The sequence below is a fragment of the Staurois parvus genome, unplaced genomic scaffold, assembly GCF_062004578.1.
Source record: "Staurois parvus isolate SC_StPar_1 unplaced genomic scaffold, SC_StPar_1.0 ptg000054l, whole genome shotgun sequence".
Taxonomy (NCBI): domain Eukaryota; kingdom Metazoa; phylum Chordata; class Amphibia; order Anura; family Ranidae; genus Staurois; species Staurois parvus.
Window position 1 is genome coordinate 4,104,697 of NW_028317850.1, and position 12,909 is coordinate 4,117,605.

The 12,909-nt window shown below is 38.5% G+C and overlaps 1 protein-coding gene across 1 annotated transcript in view; it reads left to right on the top strand.

Moving 5' to 3' along the window:
* Positions 1-12,909, top strand: part of PRTG (protogenin) — a 176,494-nt gene that overhangs the window by 145,112 nt on the left and 18,473 nt on the right. Inside the window, exons 11-13 of the mRNA XM_089668083.1 lie at positions 6,284-6,379; positions 8,988-9,174; positions 11,447-11,574. Coding sequence (XP_089524209.1) covers positions 6,284-6,379; positions 8,988-9,174; positions 11,447-11,574 — 411 coding nt within the window. The remainder of the gene's footprint in view (positions 1-6,283; positions 6,380-8,987; positions 9,175-11,446; positions 11,575-12,909) is intronic.

Genomic DNA, 12,909 nt, shown 5'->3' on the forward strand with positions numbered 1-12,909 from the left:
AGCGTTTCAACAGTGCCCTTTGCCTTGAATTTGCGAATGATGCTTCCTAAGGTGTCTCTTGGTATGTTTAACATCTTTGCAATCTTCTTATAGCCATTGCCCTTCCTGTGAAGAGAAATCACCTCTTCTCTTGTCTTCCTGGACCATTCTCTTGCCTTCACCATGTTTGTAACCACACCAGTAAATGTCTAGAAGGAGCTGAGTATCACAGTCATTTTAAAGCTGCCTAATTGGTGCTTATTATGCTTGATTGCTGCTCGGTGACATCCACAGGTGTTTTCAATACCTGATGGAAAGCACCTGTATGAACCTCTGTTCTTCAGAGTGGTAGTCTTTAAGGGGTTGAATAATTGTGGCAATGAAGAAACCACATAAGAACCATTTACTACTGTATTACATAAACAATTGATGTCATTTTAGTTGCATTTGGGTAGTTACAACGTCCTTGTAGGATTTGATTCTGAATACAATTCCAAATGTACACTATAGTCCCTAAACCCCTTTACAGCATTGGGGGTTGAATAATTTTGGACACAACTGTATATTGTGCTCTTCTAAACATTCACAAAATATCACAAGCAAGATCAGTGACCCCATTTTCATTTGTGTTAACAGCTGTAAGCAACACTCTATAACATGCTCAACTCCTTCTAAGCTCCAGGCAAAGTAATAGCTATGTGTTCATAGCTCAGCTTACATTACACGGTGAAGAAACGCAGTTGAAGGATGATTAATTAGCAATCCACTTCATCGCCATATTCATTGTATTTGTGTTCTTTATGTACCAAAATAGGAGTCATCATGATATTTTCTATAGTATCTGGCTTCTTGGAAGTGTATCTAGCTATAGATTGTTCTGAAAAAAAAAAAATTTTCCCAAGAAACATGGAAGGATGTAAAGAAAAATATGAATTATGTATTGGATATATAATTATTTATGAATCTGCTCTCATTTATCCCAAGGCACTCTAGGTTTTAACGGCGATGAAGCTATATAAAGTGTATACATCCATAGACTGAAAGCTCCTTGCTTTGTGAATGAAAAATGATTACTTTGGTCCAATCAAAGGTTGAAGTGATCCAGATAGGGTATCCCATGTTTTTCCAAAGCTGAAGCAGTGAGCAAGCTATAGGGCTAGAACGTCTGATTGGTATATACTCCTGATAAAGGAGTCTATGATCTGGGCGAACATAAGACTTGCTCCAAATGCATTAATGGCATCATCTTATTAATAGTTTTACCAAGTAACATTTGTCAGCTTAATAAGAAAGATTTATTGACACCCATTAACTGGATTAACTACCTCCTTGGCAAGGTTAAGTGCCTTTGTAGTGTTATTAATTATTGACACTATCTGTACTCAAGTTGTTATCAAAAACATCTCGTGGTGGTTGAATACATAAGATTCCCTGTTTGTATTCAGAAGTGAGCAGTGACATCTGGTGGAAGGAACTTGCCCGAGGCGGTTTAAGAATATGGGCTGTCTTCCTTCTGTTCCTTTCTGATAGCCCGTGCTAGAATATCAACTAAATAACTAGTTCTTGAAGTGGAGGGAGGTACTCTGTACTGTTGACATGCATGGGTTTCAGCTCTCATGCATGATCCTCATAGGGGGAGATTTAGGATATTTCAGGGAATCCTGATAATTATGTTGAGTTCTTTGCAGTGTATAATTAGCTTGGATAGAAGATGCAGAACAGGAAGGCTTTGAGCCATACATGAAAGTATCAATTGTATGCATCTGTCTCTCATTGGTGCTTATTCATGCAAACTGTACAGGGAAAGTAGGCTTGTACCTACTGATGTGTGTTTTGCTTTTTTTTCTAATTTTATTGAATTTTTGTACATTACATCAATTTTATCCTGTAATTCACTGCAAAAATTAAACACAATAAATGTAGATGTATTTATAAAATCTTTACTCTTAGAGATAATGTGCATCAAATGCAGAATACATTTTTTTCCCCAAAAAAGTTTAGACAGATGAGTGGCTGACTTGTAGAACGTCTTTGAAAAATCTTTATTTATAGGTATATAGAAAACATAGCGTCGAGTCAATAAGAACAAAAGATTCCAACATAGTTATGATTATATAAGAAATGACAAATCTCAAAGACATGTTGTCCTGACAAAGTCAAATGTCCCAAGGATCATAGTGCAAAGGTAACCACAACAGATAAGTGCAATGGGCAAACAAAAAAATTAACAATAAAGGCCCAAACAAGGGCTTAATACCAGAGCATATTGGGTTCTGAGAAGGCAGAAGAAACACATAGTGGGGACAGGAAAAAGGTCAGGGCAGAAGGAAAAAAGAAGTAGGGAATAGAAAAGGGAAAAGGATCCAGAGCATATTGTGTTCTGAGAAGGCAAACAATGGTTTAGTAGGGTATACAGAATCTCGCAACACAAAAGAGCTTGTAAAAAATGTACATTTGACCACACCATACATTGAACCTTCACACCTCAATTCAACTCTTCAACTTCAACTGAGAAGGCAAAAGAAACACATAGTGGGGACAGGAAAAAGGTCAGGGCAGAAGGCAAAATCAGTAGGGAATAGAAAAGGGAAAAGGATCCAGAATGACTTGCAGAGCTTCTGAGCTGCTCTTATTAAAATGCCTGTTGCAGTTAAACAGATTAATAGATGTAAAATCTCTTCCAGCAGTGGCCATATAACAAAGTCATGTATATTCTTCGTAATAATGTACTATTATATGTCATGTTCTTATACTGGATACAAAGTAGCAGAACAGGCTTTCAATTCAGTTCAATTCAATTGGTAGGAAAGAATTAGGGAAAATTTTGAAGGAAGACCAATATGAGGGGTCTTCAAAAGGTTTCTGCACTTTTATATATATAATAGAGTTAAAAAAAAAAAATTTGCAGAAACTTTTTGAAGAACCCTCGTACAATTATACAGGACCATGCTATCAATGAAGCCAACTGAGGAATGGAGGAGAGTGGCACTGAGGCTGGAGTGCCCAATATAGACACTATACCTTAGGTGGCATACAAGGCAGAATGGCAAATGGCCACCTTTGGCATCCTCCTCCCCCAATATGGCCCAGCATTTAGGTTTTGTATTTTCTGCCTGAAGGTTCCTGCTTTTAGAATTGTGAACCACATTGGGTTAGAGTGAAGAATTTTCATCTTGCAAAATGAACATTTACTTACCTTTTTTAAATTTTTTTAAAATTGTGTTTACTTTAATCATCCAATCCTGTGCAAGAAAAAAAATCATTGTCTTTCAATTCCTTTGCACATAATTGGGTATGAAAGTGAACATACAGTAGTTTCACAATGGTCAGCAAGGATGCATTCACACTAGGCATGGTTGAACTGAACTGTGCTCGAGTTCACTGGTCTGCAATCATACTGGGCTATAAACAAGTGTTCCTGGGCATACTTATATCATCCCCTCTGCCAACCAGGCTACAGTGATCCCTGATTCTGTGCTCAGTAATCTATGGAGAGTTCTTAGGCAGGGCTTGCACTCACACCGGAGCACAAATGAACAGTGCCGGAGACTACCTCGTTTAAGTGGTCCTGGGTACAGTACACTTAACCATTTCTAAGCACAGTTTGTAGCTATGCAAATGAAACAGACCAAGTGGGTGAATCATGCCCGGGCTCTGTTGAAAACTACCAGTGTGAGTGTGCATCCTAAGTGAATATTCACTTTGGCACATGAACATTTGGGTTTGTGTACTAAAGGACTAGAAGCTTTCCACTTAGGTGAACCTGTGTTTACTTTTGATTACCCACTCATATGCTAGCTAAAATCTTGCTCCTCTTCCTGCCTGCACATGGTTGACTATTGAAAGTGAGCATAGGTTCACCTTACTGACCAACATTCACTTTGCAAATTGAGCATATACTTTGGAAAGTGTACTTCAACATGCTGTGCCTTGGATTACTAAGGACAGGCCATGTTTCCTGACCCTGAAAGGAGTTTCTGTGGCTTGCAAGCATCCATCCATTCACCGGATTATTTAATTGTTTGCTATTAATCGAATAAGTAAAAAATGCGAAAAAGCCACCACCATCCTCTAACATAATTGTATTATTTAATGTATTGTATTTTGGCATATTTGTGATGTGTTTTCAGGCCGGTTGTTAGCCAATTAATACTTTGGAGGATAATGAGGCACTTTGAGTTCCTATGTTGGTAATATTAATCATAGCTGTCATTTTGTGTCCAGCTCTGAGCAACTATTATTCACCCAAGGGAGTATTAGTTTTTAAAAATGTGGCATTTGATATTCTGTCCAATTACCTTCATCTGTCACCCTCATGTGAAGTGAGCTACTTGTCAAGAGCAAAGTCCAGAAAACCAAGCAGTGAACCGTTTACAGCTTTCTATCAATGATGTATACGCAGGGGGCTTTTTAGAAGTAAGACTTTTGATATCTCTCCATCTGAGCGATACCATGACTAAACCTCTGGTAATGATGGCTCACTCAGCTGGAACTCATAAGCAAGGAATTACACTTCTTGACAGAGAATGCCAAAATGCACTGCCTCATACCATGATGTAGACCTCACAACTGAATAGATGGACTCCAATCTCTATTTTCATGTGAACACTTGGTATTTACAGGTTGCAGATCCCCCTCTTGCGTCTCTGCTGGAGCTACTGCCTCTTTTTTTGCAGGGTACTGTCATGTAATTTTCAGCTGTCTCACATGAGCTATGCGCTTATATTTTAAAACTGTGAAACCAAAGTGGCAAAAGCTTGTTTCTAACATATTTGAGTGCTAACAACTCTGGATCTTATACAAGATTGAGGGCTTGTTCATACCAGGTGCATTGGGTAGCCTCATTTAGGGCAGTCCCGAAGCACAACAATGCAAAAAACCTTGTTTCCTATCATGGCGGTTAATACTAGCGTCCTGCAGTGAGTGTGGGTTGAAAGAAGTATGGCATACAGCGCGTTGCAGCGCAGCACTGTACAATGCAATCCACTGTATTGCATCTTGCTGTTGCCCAGTAGAACTTAATAAAATGTCAAGTGACATTTCAATAAAGTACACACAAAAAAGTAAACAGTGCAGTGCAACAGGATTGGTGCATTGGTGCCACTTTCCTCATACTGCATACCAGCAGCTGAAGGCCTTGATCTCATGCACATTTAAATTATAGTCAAGCATTAATATGTACAGTACGTGACAACTGTCAGATATTGGTTAATATACTTGCTTTTGAATTAATTTAATAACTCATTCAAATTCTTGACATTATTGTTATTGGATATGTTCAGATAAGGTTTTACTTGAAATAAAAATATGCTATATAAAACATACATGGATTGATGTACATAGAATATACAAAATGCTCATCAATAGGTCTAATAAGGTACAGTTATAGAGTGTGTTACATTGATTTGTAGAAACAAGAAGTGTGTGGGCAGCATAGTAGCCAAGTGGTTATCACTCTTTGCTGACAGCATTGGCGTCTTTGGTCCCCTTTCGAGGGATACAATCTCCTTGGTGACTGTACAGATTTTCTTCATATGCTCCAGTCTTCTCCCAAGTCCAATAACAAACTACTAGGTTAATAGGTCTTTGATCAAACTCACCCAAGTGTTCACATGAGTATTTGTTTATAACAGGGATATAAGACTGTGACTGATGTGTATGTTTTGTATGTGCTCTGTTACATCATGGTGCAATTTACTTTAAAAAAAATAAATCCCTGGTGTAGCAAATATAAGACTTTGCATGTGGAAACTTACAATTGAAACTGACAGGTATAGCTTAAGTTGCGATAAAATGGTCAAAAATGGTTGTATTGCTGGTAAATTATGAAAATACTTTCCGTTTGCCTTTGTGATAGATCTTTATAAAGTTTGCATGGACTTGTACAATAAACTTAAAGGGTCAGTCCATTTAAAACTAATGCCATTATTTGGGGACTTGTATATATTGGGCTTTCAACTGGCAAGATTTCATTATTAACCAAACCCAGGCCTGCCAGATGTCTATAATATGGTCCGAACCTCCCTGCTGAATTTGTAGTTGATTTAATGGATTATGGAGGAGAGGGGACACCCCTAAGTAGCCAGGAACACTTAAAACAAAGAATATGTGAAGAAGCTCTTGCTGATGGAGTCTACAAAAATCATTTCAAAAATTGGTAATTATCTCAGCCCACAAAACATTTGATGGAACTGAAATAATCACTCCTGGATGGACTAACCCTTTAATACTTTACATTATTGCATAAGGTATGTTTTAAAGTATATTTATCCTCAGTTGTCTTTATGTGTTCTCTCATTATTAGATCCCAGAAGAAAATATCACGTAAGGTTACTTGCTTATAACAATTTGGATGAAGGCTATCAAGCTGATCAAACTGTCAGCACTCCTGTTTGTGTCTGTAAGTAAAACAATTAAGTATCCATCTTATATCTGTAAAGTGATTCAAACATCACTGTATGTATTAGGCCCCTTTCACACAGGCAATCCTATCTGGTCCACCTATCAGTTTTTCAGACAGTTCCATTCATTCCTATGGAGAGGCGAGTGTAAATGTATTTGTGTCCATTTGTAGCCCCCCTACCCTGCATCCAATCATGCCTGCTAAAAAAAAAACGAAAGGGGATGCATCCTCTTCCATTTAGGCGGATCAGATCAGAAGGTATTAGGGTGTATATGTACAGCGGAGTCAGTTTACTCCTGACTGCTCACAGAGCAAAGCGGATCCACTGCTGATCGGATCGGAATCCAACCCACATGACGGGCCTTATACTGTTACATTCTGTTCATTTATTCAATCATGTTGCAATCTAAAGTATCTAAACACAACTCTTTTTCATTGCGAATAGAGTAAGGGAGGGTTAAAAAAAACACTGTCAGAGTTTTTTCACTATCTGTGTCTTAGTAGGGAGACATCCCTCCTCTTCTTGTTCTGTAGACTCAACAGGAAAATATCTTTCTAATGTGAGAAAATCCCTTTTAGACAGTTGTCGCAGGAACAACCATCCCCATTGGAAGATTTTTACCCTCTATTTCTGTTCTGGTGGCAACTGAAAATTTTGGATTTGCCCTTACTTTCATTCCCTGTTACTTCGACGATCAAAACAGTTGGAGAGAGTAAATCTCCTAATCGGGGACATGGCTTGCAATAAAGACCTGATATTGGTTCTATCCCCTCACCACTCTGTCCAGATAAAAAAAAGTTTGCCTTTATTTATAAGTTAATGCTGAAAACCGAACAATCTTTTTAGCTTGTAGTCCAGTCTAAGCTAGTAGCATCACTATTAATATGTTTATAAGCCATTCCACAGCCCCCTCCAATGATAGCAGCCTGTAAAGGAGATAGGAATAACATGTGTCTCATCCAGCATACAAATCTCATGATGCTGTGCGGTCTGTTCCTTGCGGTCCCCCCTTTGCAGCATGTCATTACTTTGCATGACTAATATCTTCCCACTCTCCATCCTATGAGGACCAATTCACGGTGTCCTATCCACTATGTATTGTTCCCATTCTGAACAATCTGCTGCCTTCTGTTTATTGCAAAATAACAGTCTTGATCTGATGAGGAGCTTTGACCTCACCCACATAGAGGACTTGTGCTTGTCAGTCAAAGTCAAAGAAGAAAAGAACTGTAGGAGTTGTATTGTGTCAGGGGATACCTTCTGGCATAATGATAAAGGCATTGCCCTAAAGGACTGCCTACTTTCAGCACTGCCATCTCTATTTCAAGTGACTGGCTGTAGCACAGGAATGGGGAAGTTAAAAAAAAAAAGTCAAATGCAGAAAACACTGTATAGCAGTCTTTCACAGCCTTTTTACCCAAAGGAACCCTTGAAATCATTTTATTGTCTTGGGGAACCCATGCTAAAAATGAGTTTTGATTCAGCTCATGGTATATTAGCATAAATAGCGTAATAAGTGAGCTCTATATATAAGATTAAATACAAGAATAAAGAATGTGGCGTATTTAGCAATTGTGGCAACCAGTGTAGACCATTTTTTAACCTTACTCTGAACTATATTGCACAAATATTTTCGCTAGTAATAATTAAATTACAGTTAGTAATAGCTAGAAAAGAAATAGTGAAAATAAAGCTTGACCTCCTGGTTCTAGTGAACGTCTCATTATAAGTGCATGGCCCCGAGGGAAGGAGGGACTCTTTAATCTTACCCCCTCTTCCTTTCTTCTTTTTCTCTAACTAACTTGGGGTTCAATAGTTGCCCCCTCATACACATGCACAAACCCAAAAAAGAAGGGAGGATCGGTATGGCCTGGTGTGTAGACAAGATGTGGCCATCTACTTTGCGTTCAGTGAGTTTGACTCTTGCAATGGCATGCCGATTCCTTCAAAATAAGGAATTGAAAAAAAGGAAAAAGTACTGTGGCCAGTGGAGAAGTAACCCCTTCCACTGGTCAGCGTACTGATTTTTTATATTGTATGTCAGTGCGAGAAGGACCTAAAATTAGTGGTCAGAGGGAGAAGGACACTCTTGCACTTGTGGTCAGTGTAGTGTCCTATTATTTTGATGATCAGACAGGAGATCAATCCCCCCCACTGCTAAAGGAGCCCCTAGCAACCTCTGGAGGAGCCCTGGTTGAGAAATGAAGCTGCACTGGATTAAAGCATTCATGTAACCTGTGGCCCTTCAGGTATTGCGGAACTACAAGTCCCATCATGCCTCTGACTTTGGGAGTCATATTTGTCACTGGCAGTCTTTCAATGCCTTCATGGGACTTGTAGTTCCTCAACACCTGGAGGGTCACAGGTTGAGCACCCACGGCATACATATTCTCTATTCATTTAGCTATGTCTACTTAGAAATATAACCAAATATTCTGTAATATTACAATAAGGAACAACAGGTAATGGTCAACCTATAAAATGACCCATAATAAATTGCATGTGTTTTTTGCATTATTGTAATGTGCTTTACTAACACATTTAAACGTTTTATGAGCTTCATTATTTGTAAAAGTCTAAATGATCTTCCTTCCATTAATGCAGCTGTCCCAGATCGCATTGTTCCTCCTCCTCCACCACCTCATCATCTGTATGCAAAAGCCAATAGCTCATCTTCTATCTACCTGTATTGGGGAAGGCCAGCATTCTCCTCAGGCCAATCTGTCAACTACACTGTGCGTTGCAATCCCGTTGGCCTACAGAATGCGTCTTTAGTACTCTACCTCCAAACGTACGTACAATCTTATGCAATGTTGTTTCTCTGTAGAAAAATTCATGGACATTTTCCCTTTTGAAAAAACTCATTACCAGGAAGGTCACTGGACCAATGAGCTATAGAAGGCTGATTTCAACACACTTTTAATTGAGAGGTAGCAGATGCTGGGTCGACAGAAAATACAATAAGCAGTTTTGCTTCGACTACAATTAGAAAAACCTTTCAAAAACATGTGTATAGAAGTTAAAAGCACTAAACGTGGTATAAAAACAATAAAAAGAAATGTAATATGTTGCAGCTTACCAATCCTTTAATTTCTTGGCTGCATTAATTTTCTTTTTTTACCCCTTTATTTTCACCTGGTGATCCAGCCAGTAACACTTCTGTCTTAGGATGTCTCAGCTCAGCATGGAAATGCAATGGAGCCACCTTTGGAAATCAGCATTGTCAGTCTGGGGAGAGGGTAGTGTTAGATGCCCCATGCACACAAGGCTTTTGGCCAGCTCTCCTTTTCTGTCTTGCAGCAGCGTTTTTGGCAGACAAAACACTTAACAGGTATAAACACGTCTAGACGTGTTTAGGCACATTTAGGCATGTCAAACTCTTAGGTGTTAATTTATTTCATTGGCCAGAATAATAATTTATTCTGGCCATTGAAATGAATTAACACTCAAGCAATTGATATATCTAATGTTAATATATGTTTATACATGTTTACATCAAGCATTTTTCCTTCCAAAATGCTGCTGCTCCTGGACGCGCTGGCAGTTGGTTTTTTTCTGCCACTAAATGCCCCTGTCTCTAAATGCCTCTTAACACCTATGATGTGCAGTGACACATAGGCTAACATGGAGGGGCTTTTAGAGGCAGAAAAATAAAATGCCAGACACCCCTATAAGCAGCGTGTTTAATGCTCAGTGTGCATGGGGCCTTATTATTTCTCAACATGAATTCTGATACTCATAATTTAAAAATAAACCATAAGTTAAATGGATGAGGGTTAGATTTCTGCTGTGGTGGGTGCAATGTTATTGCTGTCAAGGGATATTTAGGATGATGTGCTAGGATAGGGTTTTACTGGTGATTCTGACCATACTGGTTCTGAGTATCTTATCTGTGTGTACTGCGATTTTGCACAATCTCTGTACATGACAAAAAAAGGTTCTTTTGTTTTTTGGTTTATATGGCCTATAACCTCAGTTATTGTATTTTCTTTTTTTTTTCTCTCTTTTCTTTTCTTTTATTGTTTGAACTGTTTGCATGTCCTTTGGCTCGGTATTTGCCAGTGCGGACATATTGTTGTTCCATGTCATAGTTATGTTTCTTGTTTGTTGATTTGTATGACTTGCAAAAACACCTCAATAACAACTACTTGATATAAAAAAAATTTAACTATAGGTTAATTGTGGTGCTGGACAAATTGATATTTAATACTTGTATGTGGATTATTTATAAGGCACAGATTTACGTTGCCATTGATGTCATTTACATACCCTACATCACTGTTTTTGAGCCAAGTAACGTGTTTGTGTGTGTGTGTTTTAGCTTGTTCATCAAACTTAATTGCTGGACTTGGGACTTGATAGTTGAGACAGGGGAATTGTTTCCTAAAAAGATCCCAATGTTTTGCATATAAAGCATATAAGGCTTAGTTATTGTTAACAGCTATCTAGTAATATAACCAAACTTTAAATTATAATGAGGTGCAAAATACAGCAGGTCTGCCTGGGCTCTGAATAGACGAGGGTATCTAATCCTAACAGGGTAAAATGTAAAGTGATGTCTGCCAAGAAATACATGATCAGTTCTGGCCATTAACCTTTTTATCTTCTGAAGAGCCCCACACAAAAATGAACACCATGGCATTGTCAATGTAGAAATGTTGGGGTACTTGGGTGACATCACTGTGGTGTGCCAAAAAGTCAACACTGTATGCACTTAAAATTAAGATGTGTAACCTCACAATGGTGTTTTAGCTATGCAAAGGATGAATATGCAGCGAACCACATTAACCACCTTTAAAAATTGAGAATAACAAAGAAATCACCATTACAAGACAGATGATGTTTGACCTGCAGAATGTAACTTACAAATGTTATAAAGGATAGTGAAAGAGCAGCAAATTTAAATGCACTCTTCTGTAGTGTGGAATAATAATTTTTGGACAATACTGTTATAATTTGAATTTTGTATTAATTTGTTTCAATTCAAGTTGAGCTTGACAATGTAATTCCTTCCATGACATACAAAGACAGTGCTCTGAATTGTGCTATATGCATCTCTGCAGGACAGAACCTCATATTTTAGTTCAGGACCTTGAAGCGAATACCAAGTATGAATTTGCTGTACGGTTGCATGTGGATCAGTTGTCGAGTCCCTGGAGCCCTGTGGTTTACCATTCCACCCTCCCAGAAGGTAAGAATTATCAAAGCCATTTACTTTTACAGTGTATTGAATGCTAATAGTCCCTCAGGTACTGTAAACTAGGCTGCAGCATAGGCTCAGGACAGTTATTGTGAACAGTAGTGTAGACCATATGGCTTTGTGTGATGTGTTGATCAGCATGTTGACTTCTGTAGGCGAGGGTGATGCTTTTATATTTGATGTATTCAGAACTATGATTCATGCTGTATAGCTTTGAATGCTAATACACTTACACAAACTGGTGGGGGGTTTTTGGTGCCTATGTAAGTAGAATCTGAAACCTTTAGTAATATGATGATAAAGTAAATTCAGAATAATAAATGTATATTTTTTATATAATGAAGGTTATTAGCTAAATATGGAGAAAGCATTGATTTGCTTTCTTTTAAGTCATCATGTGCAAAAGGTATAGAAGCTGAGATGAAAGTTATTAACTTCTGTATCTCCATTTATAATCAGAACCTTGTGAACTGTGAATGATAATTCTCAGTTAGGCTGGCCATACACTATGCAATTCTGATCCCCCCATCAACACAGTCAGTGTTGCTGGAGGAATCCCCCTCCCCACTATTGTATTCTGACAGCACAAGGTTTCCCTCCTGTCAGAATACACTGATCACTGCTGCCGGCTATAGCCAAATTATCGTATGAAAAAACACAGACACACAGACAGGCTGGTTGTATTAAAGTCCATTGATAGATCGACTTCAATACAACCAGCCTGCACATAGAGGATTTCATTTTTCGATCAATCTATCGCCAGTTTTATGATAAATTATTGATTTCTTTTTTGAACAATCTCTTCCAATACGTTAATCATTCGTCTACAGTCAGCAACAACTTTGATCAATGTGCCACACACAGGGAGGCAACTTTTGATTGGTAGTTAAGACATGATTGTAACTTATGATCGCAAGTTAACAATCACATTTGTTTCCATGATATGATCTCATAATCTGATTAATCGAAATATGAAAAAACAGGGCTGCCAATCAATGCAACACTATTGACTTTTTAAATTGAATTCAATCTAAATGAAGTCTAAGTCAATTGGAAGAAAAGTTAGTCTTTGCAAACCTAAATAAAAAGTGAACAAAGCATATTGCTCTATAGCAGGGGCGGACTGACCATTTGGAAACTCGGGCACTGCCCGAGGGCCCACGGTCAGTAGGGGGCCCCCTGAGATGCCCCTGTTACCTTTTTCATAGGCTTTTTTGAGTTTGGGCAAAGACACAGGGGCCCCATGATCCCCTATTGCCCGGGGGCCCCATGAGTTGTCAGTCTGCCCCTGCTCTATAGTGTGTACATGCGTCAATCCAAAGCACC